This window comes from Hippocampus zosterae, chromosome 2, assembly GCF_025434085.1.
Source record: "Hippocampus zosterae strain Florida chromosome 2, ASM2543408v3, whole genome shotgun sequence".
Lineage (NCBI taxonomy): Eukaryota > Metazoa > Chordata > Actinopteri > Syngnathiformes > Syngnathidae > Hippocampus > Hippocampus zosterae.
This window is the reverse complement of record NC_067452.1, coordinates 35,239,358-35,258,238: the sequence shown is the minus strand read 5'-3', so window position 1 is coordinate 35,258,238 and position 18,881 is coordinate 35,239,358. Positions and strand designations below refer to the sequence as shown.

General features: G+C 42.9%; 2 protein-coding genes across 2 annotated transcripts; both read right to left on the bottom strand.

The window, feature by feature from the left end:
- Positions 1-149: 149 nt before the first annotated feature.
- On the bottom strand, positions 150-9,203 carry si:ch211-207e14.4 (interleukin-17 receptor D). Its single transcript, XM_052051087.1, has 12 exons — positions 8,959-9,203; positions 7,026-7,110; positions 5,871-6,029; positions 4,688-4,806; positions 4,202-4,325; positions 3,016-3,054; positions 2,675-2,820; positions 2,353-2,427; positions 2,214-2,274; positions 1,884-2,018; positions 1,572-1,744; positions 150-763 (listed from the first exon to the last, which is right to left on the bottom strand). The coding sequence occupies exons 1-12, from the start codon at positions 9,067-9,069 to the stop codon at positions 287-289; spliced, it is 1,704 nt and encodes a 567-aa protein (XP_051907047.1). The 5' UTR covers positions 9,070-9,203; the 3' UTR covers positions 150-286.
- A 125-nt stretch (positions 9,204-9,328) lies between these two features.
- Positions 9,329-18,604, bottom strand: fam50a (family with sequence similarity 50 member A). Its single transcript, XM_052051583.1, has 13 exons — positions 18,320-18,604; positions 18,105-18,189; positions 17,864-17,963; positions 17,595-17,752; positions 15,931-16,007; positions 15,049-15,115; positions 14,880-14,941; positions 14,712-14,788; positions 13,356-13,410; positions 13,186-13,234; positions 12,715-12,785; positions 11,795-11,905; positions 9,329-9,462 (listed from the first exon to the last, which is right to left on the bottom strand). Exons 1-13 carry the CDS (start codon positions 18,428-18,430, stop codon positions 9,454-9,456), a joined length of 1,032 nt encoding a protein of 343 aa, XP_051907543.1. The 5' UTR covers positions 18,431-18,604; the 3' UTR covers positions 9,329-9,453.
- Positions 18,605-18,881: the final 277 nt, after the last annotated feature.

Genomic DNA, 18,881 nt, shown 5'->3' with positions numbered 1-18,881 from the left:
ACAGTTTAGCTTCCTACCTACATCTTCATTTCAGGCCACTTAGGAGAGGTTAGCGGCTGTCATTAACGTCAGATGGTCCACCACAGGTTATTAACTTTGGCCGGTATGGAATGGACCGGATGGGTTTTTTTTTGGGGGGGGGGGGGGGGGGGGGGTTCTGCATTTTTTTCTTTCAAAATAGGCTATCTGTCAAGACAATATAGGGTAGCCTGTAAAATATCAGCAATAATATTTAAAAAAGTATTCTAATTTATTTCTCCTTTGCATTTCCTTCTCTGCCTTCCTGCTAAATGTTTTCGTTCATCGCCTTCTCCGAGTCACTGATCGCCTGCTGCAAAGCCCATCCAGAAGGTGTCATGGCAAAATCTTGCTCTGAGATATTGTTTATCTTTAAATAGCGGCCTGGTGTGTGAAGGCGCACTTGGTGCAGTTGTGAGAAAAGCAGCAGCATGTCAGCGGTCAGCCTGTAACGGACGACCAGACCCAGTTCGGTGGGGATATCTGCCTCGTCTGAGTAATTAAATATCGCTGCCATGTACTTGGAGAGGTCCCTGCCGTCACATTTGGCTCGGCCCACTTCCGCTCCGATGAGGCTGACCATCAACTCAGAACCCAAGAGGTCTTGTTCTAAAGACCCACCTTTGCGACACAGACCCTTGGAGCAAATAACCAAGACAAAGTCACTTTCCTGCATCCGACGGCAGAACCACTCTAAGCTTCCTTCCTCGGCCATCCTCAGGGAATCCCAAAGGTCCAGACACACCTGGAGGGATCGAGGGGGTGGTTAGATGACAACTAAAAATCACAGTGAGCATTTGTTGTGGGTAAGAGTTCTGTCATTATCCCGATATGTAGCTACAGTATGCAGGTCTACCTAACCGGTGGCTGCCCCACCATTTTCTTTCACATACAGTCAGTGTGACAAAATTAACCCCAATCCATATTTCACAACCCCGTTTTGTTCAGTGGCTATGTCGGCGCAATTGTACAGTCGGCGTTGGTGCGGCTGGATGGATGGCCGCTGAAGTTGAGGATGAGGAGAGAGGAGCGTTGGCGCAGAGCGCCGATGCGTATTTGGAACCGTGAGTCGCCGCTTGGAATTGAAATGGATTTCCATGGGACAGGAGAAGTGAATCAATCTCTTTTTTCGTCAATGGATGCTACAGCTTCTTGTTGACTTTGAAACTTAGCTTGTAGCCGACATGTGCACATTTTGAGCATGACGTCTCTGATCCAGTGGTTAAAGGACACTTTGATTCTCTCCTCTTTTATCTCAAACCGCTTCAAACAACAAAGCGTGTGACGGAAAAGTGGTTAGGACTGCACGACTGTCCGTGTTTTATGTTATGTGTTGTGTTTATTATTTTACTTTATGTTAACTGTTTTGTAAAGCGCTTTGTTACAGCTGCCGCTGTTGTGAAAGCGCTATTGAAATCAGCATGTATTGTATTGTATTGTAAGTTTCCCCAGTGTGGGACGAATAAAGGATATCTTATCTTATTACGTATGCCATCGAAAATTAGTTAGCACATTTCTGTCGCACGCTCGTAACAAAACGCCAAGCGGGCTACCTGAGTCGCCATGTGTTGCTGGATGAAGGCTCCGAGCTTCATGACCGCATTGACGTGGGCGGGCCCATCATTACTGCTGTAGCAGATCAGAAGACGAGGAGGGTTCTCGCATTTCTCAGACAGTATCATCACTTCCTTCTGGGCCTCGACTTCTTCCAGCTGCTTTATTGACTCTGAGAAGGAGGGTACATAGTGTGTTTACAAAATGTTCAACACAACATATCAAAATACTGAAATAAATATTCAATTTGTTCATAAAATAAAAGTGTACTCTTGAAATGTCATTTCAAATGTTTAAACTGCTTTTTGCACCTGATTTGATCTTTAACTCTTTCATTTGTGCGCAGTGACACCGCCAGAGAACGACCCACAGCATAATAAAAATGCCCACTGCAGCACAACACACGGGAAGCAGCAGAGTCCAGCTCGGAGATACGGAGACAACTTCTGAGGGCAGGAAAATTGTTGTTGTTGTTTCAAGAAACGTTGACCTCAGCATTGAAGATATACTTCATTTAATTCTGTCTTTGTTTCCAATATTTGTTGAGATAATATGTTGTGGCTCACGTTCATGATGCAAAATAAAAAGAGCTCTGGCCATGTTCAGTTGCATTTGAAAGCAATTTCACTCCAAACACGTACCTGAGTGCTTGACTTGAAATCGGAACAATTTCCTCACGGCATCAATTTCGTTTGCGGCTATCTGGAACATAAATGTCATCAAGATCATTATTCACATGGGAACTGCCATTGTGTTTTCAGGAGTATTTAGTCATTTTACCTCGCATGTGTAATTGCTTCCTTCTATGAGGTCTCTGAGCTCGAAGCTGTGGTGGGTCCGGTTTAATGAATAATTCTAAAGAAGAATACATTGAATTAATAACCATATTTAAAAAAAGAAAATCTCTCTCTTTAACTCATTCACTCCCAAAGACGTTTTTAAACGTCTTTTCAGACTTGGTCCAGAATTGGCTGGTACTGAATGCACACACACACGCACACACGATCATTTGAATCAGCTGAATCGAAAACATGCTGAATCAATGTTGCAGTGCGGACCAAAAGAAGTAGCCAGTTAGTGTATTTGGAACCAAATCACTTACAGGTGCAATCTCTGTGTACGTGGTCTTGCCGTTTGCTGAACAAATAGTAAAGTACGTTTTGATGCCCAAGCTAAGAGGCGCCAAGTTGAAAGTGACGGCGATCACATTTCCTCTCTGCTGAACCTCAACATGCTTCGGATACCAGTCTACAAAAACAAGCAACAATTTTTCATGAATGCAAATCTGGAAGTGAAGTATAAGATGTTACAATTTTACAGTGAAATCTCCAATTGTTTTGTAATTTCAAAGCAATGATCAAAATGAAGTTTTCTGGCGCAATATTTAATTGGTCATTTTGTTTTAAAATGTGCGAAAATCAAGACGGATCTTTGTTTCCTCACCTGCTTTGCAGTTCTGGAATCCATTTTTCTCTTCACATGCTGTAAGATCACAACATACACTAGTTACTACAATTGCGTGTGCTGTATTTTACTAGAACTGGAAATACAGGACTTTCCAAAAGGCAATCACTAGCTTTGTTGTTTGCGTGAATGTTTTTTTTTTGTTTTTGTTTTTTTTAAGAAATTAGTTTGTTAAGAGTGGCAACTTACGGCATAGATAGTGGCTTTCGAAACAGTAATCCAAAAGGTTCTAATAATAATAATAATAATAATAATAATAATAATGATACATTTTATTTGTGGGCGCCTTTCTAGAAACTCAAGGACACCTTACAACAAGCAGTTAAAATCACGAGTACAATGTTAAAAACAACATCAAATAAGATAAGAAAAAAAAATCTGATTTCATTTTATATTTAATACAATCATATATGCATATTCAACTGCTAAATTCATAAATGGATACAGTAAACATGTCTCACATGGCCTGGGGCGGGAGGCAATAACGATACGTGTGCATGCGTGTGTGTATGTATACACAGAGGATATCAAAAGTCTTGCGCACTCTTATTCAAACTCCACGTAAAAAAAAAAAGACTACTCATTTCAGAACTCCCCCCCCACCCACTAATAATGTGACATATAACTTCAACAGCTAAATTGAAGGGGAAAAAAATACATGTTTTTGAAGAAGAAAATTCAAGATAAACAATTGAGACTGTGGTTGCAAAAGTGTGCACACTCTCATAGTTGGTAATGTGGCTTTGTTAATAAACAAATTTATTAGGCTCAAGGTTTTGTGCTGACACTGACCGGTATTTGGAACACTTCATAATTCCCTCCCCTTTAACTAAGGCCCCAATTTGACCTGAAAAAAAAAATCATCTCCAAAGCATGATGCTAGTACTTAGATGCTTCGAGGCAAGTATGGCGTCCTTTGCATGGAACATACGACTTATGGTCAAAAAGTTCAACCTGGGTTTCTAAGATTTGTAAAAACACACTTGAATATCTCGCGATCGCATGCAGGCAAATGTGTTGTGGTGCGATGAAACTCATGAAGAAGTTAAAAAAAACAATGATTGGTTTGTCGAAACGAAGACATTCGTACTGTTAAGGATCCCCTTAAGGAGTACAAGTATTGAATCTGAAATGATTTGCGTGCAAGTGCACAAGTTCGTCTTACATCGTGTGGTGAAGATCTTGCTGTGATAGAAGCGCTCCCACCTCTCAGGCACCGGCACAGCCATAACAGTAATGGCATAATGGGACCCAAGGGGGAGGCCGGGAAACGGGTCTGACTTGTAGACCTGCAAGAAGACAAATGCTGTCATGAGCAGTTTATTTCAACAAATGATGTACCTGCGCTGGCATGATGATGATAATATTTTTGGAAGGGATTTCTTACTTGGAAATACTGGCGCTTTCATTTTATTGTTTTTAATACGTAATCACACGATTTTTTTCAGCACTTTTACTCAAAGTTTATTTATATTTAAATGTTCAAATTCTTGGCTAAAATTAGTAAAAAATAATTAATTAATTAAAATCAATTAATTAGTTAAAATTAATTAATTTTGTGTGACTTCATAATTTTTACATTTCGAGACTTCAATTTTTGAGGTCGATGTAGATGCTTTTGGTGGCGGGGAAGATCCCCGGTGAGAAATACCTTATCGGCGTCAGAAACCGACAAGGTGAGGTTTCTCCGAAAAAGAAAAAGCTGACAGGCAGCAGCAGAACCAGTCAAGGGCTGCATTGTCACCTGAAAGCCTCGCAGGAAGGCAATACCTGCAACACAAGGAAAAAAGAAATAAAGAAAAATGGCATCTTCATAGAAGACCAAAATGCGGTCCGCAAGACATTCTTTTGGAATTTTTCTCAGACATGTTAGAAAGGTGATGTTTGAGTTCATTTGTTCTTTCTTTGGCTCTCAGGCGCGACATTCGGTTTTTCCAACTGACAGATGTAGGTGACTAAAATGTAGGTGAGGTCAAAACGAACAAACATAATCACTGTGAGCTGTGATTTCAATCGGGTGTAATATCATGCACGCTGGTGACAATGGTGGAAAAGCAGTGCATGTCAGTTCCCATTTCGCTTTTACAACCAACGTTTAGCGTAATTGGCATCAATAAATGTTCCAATGTGCAAACTCTAACACATAAGACCACAATATTTTTATGAGCTGAATTGAAATAAATTCATGTCCATGTCAAGCAGCAACAGCTGTGGGCAAGGGAGGTTAAGTCCTGTCTGATATGACTGATTGCAAAAACAAATTCAAAAATATAGTACAAACAACCTACATCAATCAGAGTTAAAATTATAAATTCTAAACATTAAATATAATGATAAATCAGAACTAAGTTGATAAATAGAGAAAGGTATTGAAATAGCCATTATGAATACAAGAGAAAATTGACACAAGAGTGCCAGGGTGAGGATGTATATAATCCCGATACAAACCAAAAGTTGTGAAAATATCACGGTTAATGGAGACTTCTTACTTTTTCTTTTCTGATTGATATAAAAATGATTTAGTAGATATAAACACATGACGGGGTAGGACTAGATACGTTTTTTTTACTTCATCCTACTCCCTTGAACATAATAACTGTGTTGAATGAAGACTGATTTCTTTCTTTTTACTTTTTTATCTACCTTATTTTCTGTCAAATTATTACTGTAGATGTTTTATGTTCAATAAGCAAACAAACAAACAAACAAACTTACGAGTCAGTTTCCTATTGAAATGTAAGAGTAACGGGTACTGCTTTTAACATACTGCGTAAAACGAGATTGGGTATACGGTATAGTACGTGTGTGTTCGGGCGCAGGTCAACACAACGCACCATACTGGCTCGGCTTCCATGAGACGACAATGGTGTCGGAATTCGGATCCAGATTGGGTACAAACTCGATTTGCACATCAGAGGGTGCTTGAACATAGTGCTGACAAATGCTGGGGTCCTCGTCGCCCAATAGCCGAAGACACGGCCAGGGGATGCAATCTAAGGAGGGAAGGTAAACATACTTTTTTTGTCATTTTCAGCTTCTTTTTTTTTTTGCGTTAAGTGTCCGCGTTTGGGGCATGTTTCAGTTGTGAACATTTGGTAGGAAAAAAAAAGACAACATTTGGACAAATGTGTTTTTTTAACAGACAGCCATCGCACTTGAAAAGGCAGTGTTTGATTACATTTAGCTTAACTTTACATTTTGTGGGTGGCCCGGTGCTCCAGTGGTTAGCGTGTCGACCTCACAGTGCAGAGGTCGTGGGTTCAATCCTAGCTACGGCTTTCCTGTGTGGAGTTTGCATGTTCTCCCCAGGCTGGAGCTGGACTCAAACCCTGCACTGCGAGGCGTGCTAACTAGCAGTCCACTGTGCCACCACTAAAATGATTATTCATTCATTCATTCATCTTCCGAAGCGCTTGATCCTCACTAGGGTCGCGGGGGGTGCTGGAGCCTATCCCAGCTGTCTCCGGGCAGTAGGTGGGGGACACCCTGAATCGGTTGCCAGCCAATCGCAGGGCACACAGAAACGAACAACCACTCACACTCACACTCACACCTAGGGACAATTTTGAGTGTTCAATCAGCCTGCCACGCATGTTTTTGGAATGTGGGAGGAAACCGGAGCACCCGGAGAAAACCCACGCAGGCCCGGGGAGAACATGCAAACTCCACACAGGGAGGCCGGAGCTGGAATCGAACCCGATACCTCTGCACTGTGAAGCCGACGTGCTAACCACTGGACTACCGGGCCGCCCACTAAAATGATTAATCAGAGTTAATTCTTGTAAAATATGGCAGTAGGTGTCCTCTTTAATACTTTTTTCTTGATGCCCACTGTAATCGATGACTGTCGAATGTTTTAGAATGAAAACGGACACTTTCAAGCTATTGTATCTATTTAATCTGGTGTAAACCAAATCGAACAAATGTGACATATCAGCCTCAAATGTATTGACATCTAAATAAATGCAAACAAAAAGAGTCCCACTTACTTCCCAACAGATTTGGGGAGGTCAAGCCAAGAACTTGATTGATGTCATCACTGGTTATTCTGCAATAGTCACACCCGGGTCTCCCCTGCGGGTCACAGAAATGCAATCAGTATCAGTGGACTCTCATCCGTTCTTGTGATAAAGTTCTGCACATTCCTGTAATAAGCACTGTGAAACACCAAGGTGCTCGATTTTGGTAGACTGGCGCCCGTGCGCTTGGTGTAAAAATGTGCGTCATTTCATTTTTTGTCAGGATGAGGACTTAGTGTTCCTCTCGCACCTCCTGGCGCATCTGCAAATTCGGTTACAAAAAGTGCACTGGATTTTAGTCTCACAAAAAAGCGAGTCAAATTCGCAGCACTGGTGGTGTGCAACGCGATTTTGGTTTATTTGATCGAGATGCAGGCAGTCAAATTTTGCGCTCCTCAGGTGTGCGTAGTAGCCACCATCGGTATCCATCGTTGTATTTCACTCATAAATATGACACTGACTTTGGAAAAGCCCTATGAATCATTGCAAAAACTGATTTATCGAACAGACTTTGGGCGAATGATTCTCATCTCAAAAATATTTTAAGAGCACCCCTGGGGGTGGAGGGGTGTCTCACAAAGATACATGATTGCTGGCACAAGGCAATCTCCAATTCCCCATGATACATTGACGGCCAACGACATCATCCACAAGGGGAGATCTTGCAGTTTACTTGCCAGAGTCATGCATGGAGGACCGGATCGGAGTGACCCCCGCCTCCCATCCCCAATAGTGGTGGGGATGCTATTAAAATATTTTTAGGATGATAATAATGAATCGATTTCTACAATTCGGATGGATTGCCTCACGCTAGTGTCATATTTATGAAATAAACGACCATAAACACGCGCGTCGGCGGAGCGCCAAATCGGTCTGCCTGAGCCTCGATTGAATAAATCAAAAATGTGTTGGAACCAGGGCGGCCCGGTAGTCCAGTGGTTAGCACGTCGGCTTCACAGTGCAGAGGTACCGGGTTCGATTCCAGCTCCGGCCTCCCTGTGTGGAGTTTGCATGTTCTCCCCGGGCCTGCGTGGGTTTTCTCCGGGTGCTCCGGTTTCCTCCCACATTCCAAAAATATGCATGGCAGGCTGATTGAACTCTAAATTGTCCCTAGGTGTGAGTGTGAGCGTGGATGGTTGTTCGTCTCCGTGTGCCCTGCGATTGGCTGGCAACCGATTCAGGGTGTCCCCCGCCTACTGCCCGGAGATGGCTGGGATGGGCTCCAGCACCCCCCGCGACCCTAGTGAGGATCAAGCGGTACGGAAGATGAATGAATGAATGTGTTGGAACCACCAACACTGCAAAACTGGCTCTTTTAACAAGTCTGCAATGTTGTCGACTATTTGCCACCAAATTCCGAGATTCGCCACTAGGCAAGGAAGTAATGCCCAGTGAGGCGTTGGCCATCTAAGCATACAGAACCATTGCCCCGACGATGTGCCACTTTTTACGCTCAGCGCAGACTACTTTCTATTTCTGTTACCAACTTAGCAGGTGCATCAGGGGCGAGGTTGCTAATGCGCCGACACTCCTTGACAAGCGCAAGAAGGCCCCAAACACGCTAGACTAGATTTGCGCTGACAGCACGCTGAAAGCACGCGGGCACAAGTTTACCCAAATAGGGCCTGTGATATTTGTGCCGTATGGGGTCAGTTTCTAAGAGAAGGGAAGCACAAAAGACTCAGAGCAAGTGATTTTGGAAGACTTTTGACATCGGCTTTCCTTGACACACACGCACGCACGCACGCACGCACACACGACTACAAGAACGTCTGCCACTCAGCAGTCCCACAATTATAATTGTTCTATTTTTTTTGTACAAAAATAAAACCCATAGCATGTTCATAACTAACCCGGTAGCGTCTGTTGTGACTAATGCATCACAGGACGTGCAGCACCTCACCTGACGGATACAGTCGATGGTGCAGTCTTGAGGTCCGATGGTCCCCGTCGATTCAATAGGAACCTGGAGAAGTATGAAGACCTCACATAAAATTAGCACTGCCCTCCACATTCTGAAGTCACCAACATACAAATTTTTTAACGTCACGTACGACCGCAACGAAGCACTGAGCGGTGGGAGAGCGAAGCGAAATGTTCTTTCAGCGTTGTGAGTGAGAAAGGATCCAGGAAGTAAAAATCAGTGCGCCCAGGCGGGTGGGGAAGTGGGCGTGATCGCAAGAGCGTGTCAAAACAAATCCACAGATGACTTAAGACGCATTATGCATTTGGCATCCTGTATTTACAGCCAATAAGAAGAGATCACCTCCAAGTGTCATGACAGGTACAATTTAATAAGCAATAATTACACTTAGAAAAGCAGGTTTACATGGGAGGTAATGAATGTTTGAGGGGGGTTTTCAGCATCACAGGGAGAGAGTCCAACTGTAGAAGGGCTTCACCGGATCTGGAAAAAGACAACAGAGCGAAAGAAGTGTTATGTTGGAACGCCAACCAAAGTGCTAATTTGAAGCAGTCAGACTTGTGCAGTGGTACATCGACTTACAAAAATCAATGGTTCTGGAAAAAATTTCTTAACCAGAAAATGTTGTAAGTATAGACGCGTTTTACATGTAAATGCCCTAATCTGTTCCAAGCCCCCAAAGCATAAAAATGCATCAAAATATGTGACAAATGTATTTTATAATTAGATTATTGCACAATAAATGAGAGTTGTGATGATCATTTAACTTTGAACTGCGTCGTCATTGTTTTTTGCCCTCTTTATTTCATATTCTCTCTCAGAAGTGGTTTTTGCCTAGCATTTTGTCGGCTTTTAACAATCCTTCGAAAATGTCTAAGGCAAACATCAGCATAGTGAGCGATCGCCCGACTGGTGAACACTTTATCTGGGTGATTCGCATTTAAGTAAAGGAGATGACACTATTGGTGATACACTCTCGGCTGAGTGGCCACTTTATCCCTGAGAAGATCCCGTTTGAGGCCTCAACAATGGCTGTACTGTTGACCAACTGCCAGATGTCGTCTTGGCCTCATGAGGTCAAAATAGGAACAAGGTGATTAAACCAGGAACTGTACAGTGTTCATCATTACAAGAAGGCTAATTGTGAGTTGGATGTTCAGGTCCGATTTAATGAACAATCAGTACCGAAACACGAATGCTCGATTCACACGCTCAATTCCGATTTTGGAGTGGAGTGGGACTTTTTGCGTGCGCTCGGTGTGTGAACATATGGGTCGCAAAGTGACCTGCATGCGCTGAAGAAGAGACGACATCATTCACAAACTGGAAGGAACTTTGTGGTCCAGCGCGTAGTTGCCACGGACGTGGGAGGTCTCTTTTTTTTAAGTCGTCTCACATTTACAGAGGAGTGATGTGAGCGAAGGTATAAATATTTTCGGAAATTAGGTGAGGCTTTTCGATCCCATTTCCTAGAGAGGTCACTAAAGACTACATCATGTCATTCACGGCATTAATGAATGAAGCGTCTGTGCAGATGAATTACGACTACCATCACAAATGTCCGCTTTTATCAAGGCCACATACCAGGTCAATGCTGTTACACGTCACAACTTTAACAAATTTACGGACAATTAAAAAGTCAATTTCCGTCCCAAGTCCTCTTTCATCGACCTGCGCGGAGCTCATCTGATGTCTGGGTCAGATATATGCGACAAGGTCCTTTTGACTGCGGTCGTATTGCAAAAATATCCGCAATGCATCAGAGGTCCAGGCCGGATTTGGGAAACAACAAAATCTGAATTGAGCCGTTCATTAATTAAAAAACAATAATAATAATAATAAATTCTAGGGGGCGGCCCGGTAGTCCAGTGGTTAGCACGTCGGCTTCACAGTGCAGAGGTACCGGGTTCGATTCCAGCTCCGGCCTCCCTTTGTGGAGTTTGCATGTTCTCCCCGGGCCTGCGTGGGTTTTCTCCGGGTACTCCGGTTTCCTCCCACATTCCAAAAACATGCGTGGCTAATTGAACACTCTAAATTGTCCCTAGGTGCGAGTGTGAGCGTGGATGGTTGTTCGTCTCTGTGTGCCCTGTGATTGGCTGGCAACCGATTCAGGGTGTCCCCCACCTACTGCCCGGAGACAGCTGGGATAGCACCCCCCGCGACCCTATTGAGGATCAAGCGGCTCGGAAGATGAATGAATGAATGAATAAATTCTACAAAATTATAAAATAAAAAATCTGATCCAGGTTGCATATGTTAAAAACATTTTCAATCAGTTGGACTTGCCTGCAGTGTGAACCTAGACTTAGTTCGCCTGTAAAGGTTTTAGCGTCTTAGGCTCCTCTTGGACTTTCACTCGGAAGCTGAATCTCAATAACTTTGAGTGAGAACTGTGTATGTATTCATTTCTTTTCCCACCTGTGACAATTCAATTTGTTGGCAATTCAGATGCGTTGTGTCCATCACCCTGCAATATGTTTGAATGATCTCATACGTGGCTACATTTATTTTTACACTTGCATGAAAGTTTCGACTGTTAACCCATTACTGAAAACATTGCCTGTGCAATTTGTAAAGAGTACTAACTCGAGCTTACTTGTGCAATGGCAGACTTTTTTTTTTCAAATGCTGCAGAACTTTACGGCTCTTCCAAATGTACACGTGGGCAGATCATTTGCTTGTTGGCGAGTGGGAGGGGTTCCCGGCACAACGAGTGAGGTCGACCTACATGCAAGCTCTGAGCCAGACATACTGTATAGCGGATGTCAATTCGAAATGACGCTCAAGGACCTGCGGAAGAAAAACCAAAGCTCACCGTGTACTTGTCCCATTTCTTCTCAGGGTCGTACGGCTCCCAACGGCTGGCGGGGAAGATGTGCTTGTTCTTCTCGTACCAGCTCCTCAGCACGACTTTACCTGCGTGAGACTTAAGGACAGAGAGAGCACAATTGCATGGAGGTTGATTTGGAAAGTGGGATGCTCTGAGGTTCCATTTAGATGGACTCGTAGCCAAAAAAAAAACAACAACAACAACAACAAAAACCACTATTAACCACCCAATAGATTTCTTACTGGAAAGAATCTTACATAGCAAAGATTATATTTGATGGCTAATATCTTCACGAGCTATGGGTCGTGACCGAAAGAACGAGATCCCGGATACAAGCGGCCGAAATGAGTTTTCTCCGCAGGGTGTCCGGGCTCTCCCTTAGAGATAAGGTGAGAAGCTCGGTCATCCGGGAGGGGCTCCGAGTCGAGCCGCTTCTCCTCCACATCGAGAGGAGCCAGATGAGGTGGCTTGGGCATCTGATTCGGATGCCTCCTGAACGCCTCCCCGGTGAGGTGTTCCGGGCATGTCCCACCGGGAGGAGACCCCGAGGAAGACCCAGGACACGCTGGAGAGACTATGTCACCCAGCTGGCCTGGGAACGCCTCGGGATCCCCCGGGGAGAGCTGGAAGAAGTAGCTAGGGAGAGGGAAGTCTGGGCTTCCCTGCTAAAGCTGTTGCCCCCGCGACCCGGCCCCGGATAAGCGGTAGAAGATGGATGGATGGATGGATGGATGGATGGATGGATGGATGGCTAATATCTTAATTTTGCCGTGTGTACTGCAGACCACAAACTCTCAAAACAACTCAGGAACTTCATTCAAGTTTTTCAATGACCCGCTTTGTGCACCGAGCTCAAATAGAAACACATTCCGGCACATTATAACCTGCTCACGATGGTTCTTTACCTCATCTTTCTCGACAGTGGCATCATTGACCAGGCGGATGTCATCGTGGACGTCAAAGCTGAAGAGAGGACCTGTTGGGGTAGGAACAAATAAGTCTACTTAATAAGGGCAGACAGTAGATCTATCGTAAATGTAGGCGCACGGAAAACGCGAGCGTAAATTGTGTCTTTTCTTCGGTGCTGGAGTGTGTGTGTGTGTGTAAGATGCAGGCAAGCGATGAAAAGAAGAGTAGGAAGGTTCCTCAGAAGAAGAAAATGTGCGATGAAACAAGAAAATAGAAGTGGACACGGAATTTAAAAAATGATGTCGAGATTTGTTAAGATGCTTCAAGGAGACTGCCACAACAGCAAATGCTCACACGTCAATTCACAATAAACCCACCACATGCAAGGTGATGAGCACTTGGGCAGGTGAACGCGATCCAATACGAGAGCGAAATTTAAGGTTCTGCCCTTCGCAAAGACTGCTTACCTGATTTGCCCCTGGCTTTGGTCACAATGAAGTCATAAAAGCTGTGATGCTAAATGTGACAGAAAGGGGGTGGGCGTGAGAATTCCAAAGTATTAAATGCATCATCTTTTTTTTCATAAAACCATTTCATGTGTCGTAAACTAATGAAGCGAGCGATTTAGGCCACTTACATGCGGGATGATCAAATCTTCTTTAATATACATCAGCTGCTCAACTCCAGCAGACCTGCACAGAGAACAAGGCCTCCTTCTGTTTAGCAAATGTCCAATTGCCCTGGAATCACACAGCATCTCAACCATTTTTGGAAAATAATCTAATTGCGATTGTTTATTTCAACCCCCCACCCCAATAATGCCATTACGATTTAATGTGTGGTTATTTTGTTCTGGTGTATTTTTGAAAAACTGCAGCTTTATTACAATAATTCGTGACAAATTTATGATAGATAAATGTTTTGGTTTTACAGGTCAGGCTTACCTTCAAACCAAGGCAAGTGAACGCCATACACTTATTTAGCTACTTTTAGCTAACTGACGAAACATGTTAGCTTTGCAGTCTTTGAGGTGTTCGCGACCGCAACTTCACAACATTTGACCAAACAAGTGTGGCGTGAATCTAAATCGGTCTGGTAAATCGTAAATCAAGTTACAACAAACACGGAAACAAATCTGTGACTTTATTATTTCAGCTTTTCATGTTTCACGGAGCGGCCCGGTAGTCGAGTGGTTAGCACGTCGGCTTCACAGTGCAGAGGTACCGGGTTCGATTCCAGCTCCGGCCTCCCTGTGTGGAGTTTGCATGTTCTCCCCGGGCCTGCGTGGGTTTTCTCCGGGTGCTCCGGTTTCCTCCCACATTCCAAAAATATGCATGGCAGGCTGATTGAACACTCTGAATTGTCCCTAGGTGTGAGTGTGAGCGTGGGTGATTGTTTGTCTATGTGTGCCCTGCGATTGGCTGGCAACCGGTTCAGGGTGTCCCCCGCCTACTGCCCGGAGACAGCTGGGATAGGCTCCAGCACCCCCCGCGGCCCTAGTGAGGATCAAGCGGTACGGAAGATGAATGAATGAATGAATGTTTCACGGAAAAACGTTAGCGCGGACTGCAATTCTTAAGGACTAACCTTACCTAGACCCTAAATAAATACATAAATTATATGTTTAAATAAAATGACAAGCATTCTGACTGACCAAAATGCAATTGCAGGCTTTGCGATGATGAAAATTGAATTCTATCCAACTGCAATGCTCATTTGAATTCCATAACCGGTTATTGCTCAGCCCTACTGGAATCTGAGTCACTCATGCCTCTGATTTCCTGAAGCTAATCATAATCATGCAGCATTGCTTCATCAACACGTCATCATAACTGAATGTGCATGGAAGAAACATTCATCCGTGCCGAGTCAAACAGTTGAAGAGCTGCCAGCCGCCACCGCTGTTGACAAATTCGGTTCAGTTGTCAAAAAGCAAGTCATGACCCCTTACACGAACCCCGACAAACCAAACGAGGTCATCTCCTCCTCTGACCTGAGCTCACTGAAGTCCTTCCTTAGGACTTCCAGGGCCCTCTGCAGAAAGTTCTGGATCGTGTTTCCCTTCTTCATCTGAATCGGAAATAAAACACGACGAGAGCATGAGAGCGACGAATGGAGGAAAGCTTTGGCAGAGCTTTCCAGCGCGGCCAGTGTCCCACACCTTGACGGTCTTGCGATGGCCAGATCCATCCCAGTAACTGAAGGTAATCTCGATCTCCTCGCCTGAGTGATAAAAACATGCATATGTGCAAACACTTTATTGAGACAAAACTGACCGTAAATGAGCCAAAAAGTCGATGAGAGCGTTTGGTGCATTTGGGAAAACACACTCTTGATCTTCTCTTGCTTGAGCTCCCACTCCTGTCTGAGCTCTTCTCTGAGACGATTCTCTTCCTCCTGAAGACCAAAAAGGCATCAGAATTTGTTGAAAGCGATCATCGTGGGGTTAAGGACCTTTACTTGCACAACACTTAATCATAATAGTATCATTTCAATAAACAAAGTCGAAAACAGATAAATACAAATATGCAAATCCACCCATCTCTGCAGGTGTTCACGTTTTCAAATGATCACGTCTCGTAAATAACAATGGCACATCACAGGTAAGAACACGGCATGCGGGATAATTCTTGAGCATCTTGGGGGTATCTGGTGCCCACCGGCACCGTGTTGGCGACCCGTGTGCACTCATCAGTAACCCCAACACATTCACATACGAAATATTGTGGCAGCAGTGCTGCAGCTTGACGGCCTTTGTCAAATTGTCATTGATGTTTATTTTATTTTATGTTTCTACAATCATGTCCGGAGACCCAAATAACGTGTGTCCGATTTGATTCAATCGCCGGTGAATGTTGAAATGTTTAGCAACTCTTTGCTTCTCTGTAGCCAGTGTGAGCTGATGTCAGTGTTGTACTTGTTTCTCTGTAGAATAATTGGAGGTGTCTAAGGTGTGGCTCCTTTTGTTTTGAGGAATTGTTTTCCTTCAAAGCGAAAGAACAACAAACAAGATATTATTTCTAGGTGAACTACTCAGTTCCACACTACCACTACTTCTGTTGTTGTGTGTTGTTGAGTTTTGTATTTATTAACCCCTTTTTTTAGTTTCTTACTAAATGCACTAAGGTGTGGCACCCAAATTTCGTTGTATGAAATACATTGACAATAAATTCTGTTTCATCACCAACGAATGTGGAATAACTGAAGCATACTTCTCGGTCGCGATCAGGAAGGAAACTTGTGTCCACATCAGGATTTTTCCCAAGCTTCTTCTTCTTTACGGGGACATCTAGAAGAGAAGAGATGTCCGTCTTTATATACGAGAAGAGTTGTGTAGGACAGGAAAAGAATGAAGACACACTTCTTCTATGAAATCAAAAAATGACGTTTCTATTCAGGCTGCAGCTATCAGATTCGATTAGAATTGAGTATTCAAATGAAAATGTCACCAATTACTCAAGAGGAAAAATGCTTTTTCATTATGAAACAATCCCAAATAATTCAAAATGGAAATGACAGGCCCCTTAAATAGACCAAGCAATCGGCTTGTATTTTTTCAAAAACTACAGGTATAGTATTTATTCCAACTCCAACACAAACGTGTGTGTTCGGGAAAAGAGACATTTAACACAAGTTTTTCTGCTATTTCTAGTATCTAGTAGTGGTGCAAAAGACCAAAAACAACCTCAACTGTTCAGATTGGATCACGGATTTGAGTCAAAAACAAGATGAATAGAACTTTGTTCTTATTCATTTTGTAAAACATGTTTGCATATTAACTCAGTGTCAAAAATGCCGTTCAGATTTTAAGTGTCATTTCCAAGTGACAACTTTAAGTGTCATTTGCAATATAAGGCAGGATACTTTATTTTTTTACATTGACATGAATGGAAAACAAGATCTAAAAGGGGCAATTTAAGAAACGAAAACAAAATAAGAAATGAAAGAAAGCAAAGCAACAGCCGCCAGACTACTTCCTGTTGCAAGCCTGGCACACGTTGCTACGAGCTACCTTGTGGCCGCACACGCTTGAGCTTTCTCCCTTTTCATACAATGATGGCGTCATTAATTAGTGTTGTCTTTATGTCCTTGGTTAACAACTGAACATTATTTTGGTCTTGTGTTGTGTTGATGTCAGTAGCAAGTATGTAATGGCAATAAAAATTGTGACAAGGCAAGCCAAATTGTTGAAAAGACGAGTTAAGCTTGCAGTCACACCACCCCGTGGGTCAATTTCAAAATAAACGTCACACCCAAGTTAATTATTGGCATCAATGTATCATTTGGTAAATTTTTATTTTGAAGTCAGCCTTGTCATTTGACGGCGTGTTACATTATGTTAACAGCTTCCTTGACATGTCTACATGAAGATGCACACACCAAATAACACGTTACCTGAAACAAAAACATTAAAAAGTCCTCTTTTTTTGAATTTTTTATTTAAGGTACCCAAGTTACTCGAGGACATATTTCACCTCGAGCAGGGGGGGATAGGGAAAGGTGCCTATGTCCATAGTCATATTAGTCTGGGTGGAAAAATGATTAAATTATTGAGAAATAAAGTTCTGAAATTAATGACCTGGTAAAAACAGCGCCTTTCTATGTGAATCCATAACTTTTGAATGGCTATGTATATGACCTCTTGTGTGCTTTCAATTTCATGAAATTGTCTGGGTGACCACAAATGTTCAAACGGTAGTGTACCTAAAGCTTTGGCCGGTGACGATTTGGCTAGCTCTCATGACTGCGAAAATCCTGGAACAGATTCACAGAATTCTAACCAATGATTTTAATGTAATATACGGTATACATTATATGGCAGACAGACCTAGAACCTGATCAAAAGCACTGTAACAATTCTTAAGTTAGAACTCACATTCCTGCTCTTCTTCTTCGTCATCGTCATCTTCTTCCTCTTCCTTTTCGTCCTCCTCCTCTTCATCCTCACCATCATCTTCAGGATTAAACGATAAACTGGCAATCTTCCTTTTCTGTTCTTCTTTCCTCTTTTTTTCCTTCTGCTTCTCGAGCTTGCTGCAAAGTGATAAGAACGTGATTAACAATTTGACAAACACCACGCAAAGAACGAATGGATGTGGGATCATTGCTGCATCATGAATACAAAGCACAAGAGTTTTAACTCACAGCTGGAGCTCTTTGGATTGCTCCTTCTTTGCCAGCTGCTTCTCGCGCTCCTTCACAAGAGCCTCCTGCTTGGCTTTCATATCATTCAATGTCACCAGACCTAATCAAGACATTAGACATGACAAAAAAAACAGGTCCGTTTTAGTCTTTACAGTACATTGTTTTAAGACTTAATCCGTCACTATTTTTTTAGATGAAGGAACAATGTCTTTACTTGTTAGGTGAATACTGATTAACATACCAACTGTGCTGGACTTCAACTCTGCTTCCACAGCATCATAGTGAGCTGAGAACTTCTTGTCAATGTTGGATTTGACCATATTGTCCTGCCAGAAGCATACAATGGAGAAGAGAAACACACATGGCTGTGGATCGGTAGCGAGAGTTAAAGCACCCTATACAGCACACAGAAACATTTCAGACAACGGCTACTATCTAAGTGTACGGGTAACAAACCTCTGCAATCCTCTGTTTAAGTTGTTCAAGTTGTTCCCTCTCCTTTTCTCGTTTTTTCATTAGCTGCATAGCTCTCCCAGCCTCGCTGGCGGCTCCTTTGTATTGTGCCATGTTGCTTTGTTCTTTTTTTAAATGTTACTCCCAAAAAAGTAAAGAATGCAAATGTCACGGAATGATATCTACACGAATGTGTAAAACCAATATCAACAACAACAACGACCCCCCTCCGCAATCGTAAACTACTCTTGCTCGCAGAACACAACAATAAAAATGGCGACGGCAAGATGCATGCTGGGTAGGCGACAGGTTGCGTTCATGGACTGATCAAAGCTCGTAATTAAGATGACCCAACTCACCGAACATCCCGTCCATCCATCCATTTTCCAACCGACTTATCCTAAACATATACAGTATATACTATGAATAAAATGACTGATTATTATTATTGTTATTATCATTATTTATTGTGTACTGTTATTCTGTGCATGCAAATACTTCATGGTTTTCTACTTTCTTCCCTCCAAATTTTGTTGCTGTAAATTGCAAAAGTATATTTATGAGG

What these genes read in the sequence shown, in the direction of transcription:
- si:ch211-207e14.4 (XM_052051087.1), bottom strand. Translation starts at nt 9,069, where the DNA reads ATGTGGAGGGCAGTGCTAATTTTATGTGAGGTCTTCATACTTCTCCAG. An exon ending in CGTACACAGAGATTGCACCT is followed by an intron (nt 2,428 to 2,674) that starts GTAAGTGATTTG and finishes ATTCTTCTTTAG; the next exon opens with AATTATTCATTAAACCGGAC. An exon ending in GAAGCAATTACACATGCGAG is followed by an intron (nt 2,275 to 2,352) that starts GTAAAATGACTA and finishes TTTATGTTCCAG; the next exon opens with ATAGCCGCAAACGAAATTGA.
- fam50a (XM_052051583.1), bottom strand. Translation starts at nt 18,430, where the DNA reads ATGGCACAATACAAAGGAGCCGCCAGCGAGGCTGGGAGAGCTATGCAG. An exon ending in GTTGAAGTCCAGCACAGTTG is followed by an intron (nt 17,964 to 18,104) that starts GTATGTTAATCA and finishes TGTCTTGATTAG; the next exon opens with GTCTGGTGACATTGAATGAT. An exon ending in AAGGACTTCAGTGAGCTCAG is followed by an intron (nt 13,411 to 14,711) that starts GTCAGAGGAGGA and finishes TTCTCTGTGCAG; the next exon opens with GTCTGCTGGAGTTGAGCAGC.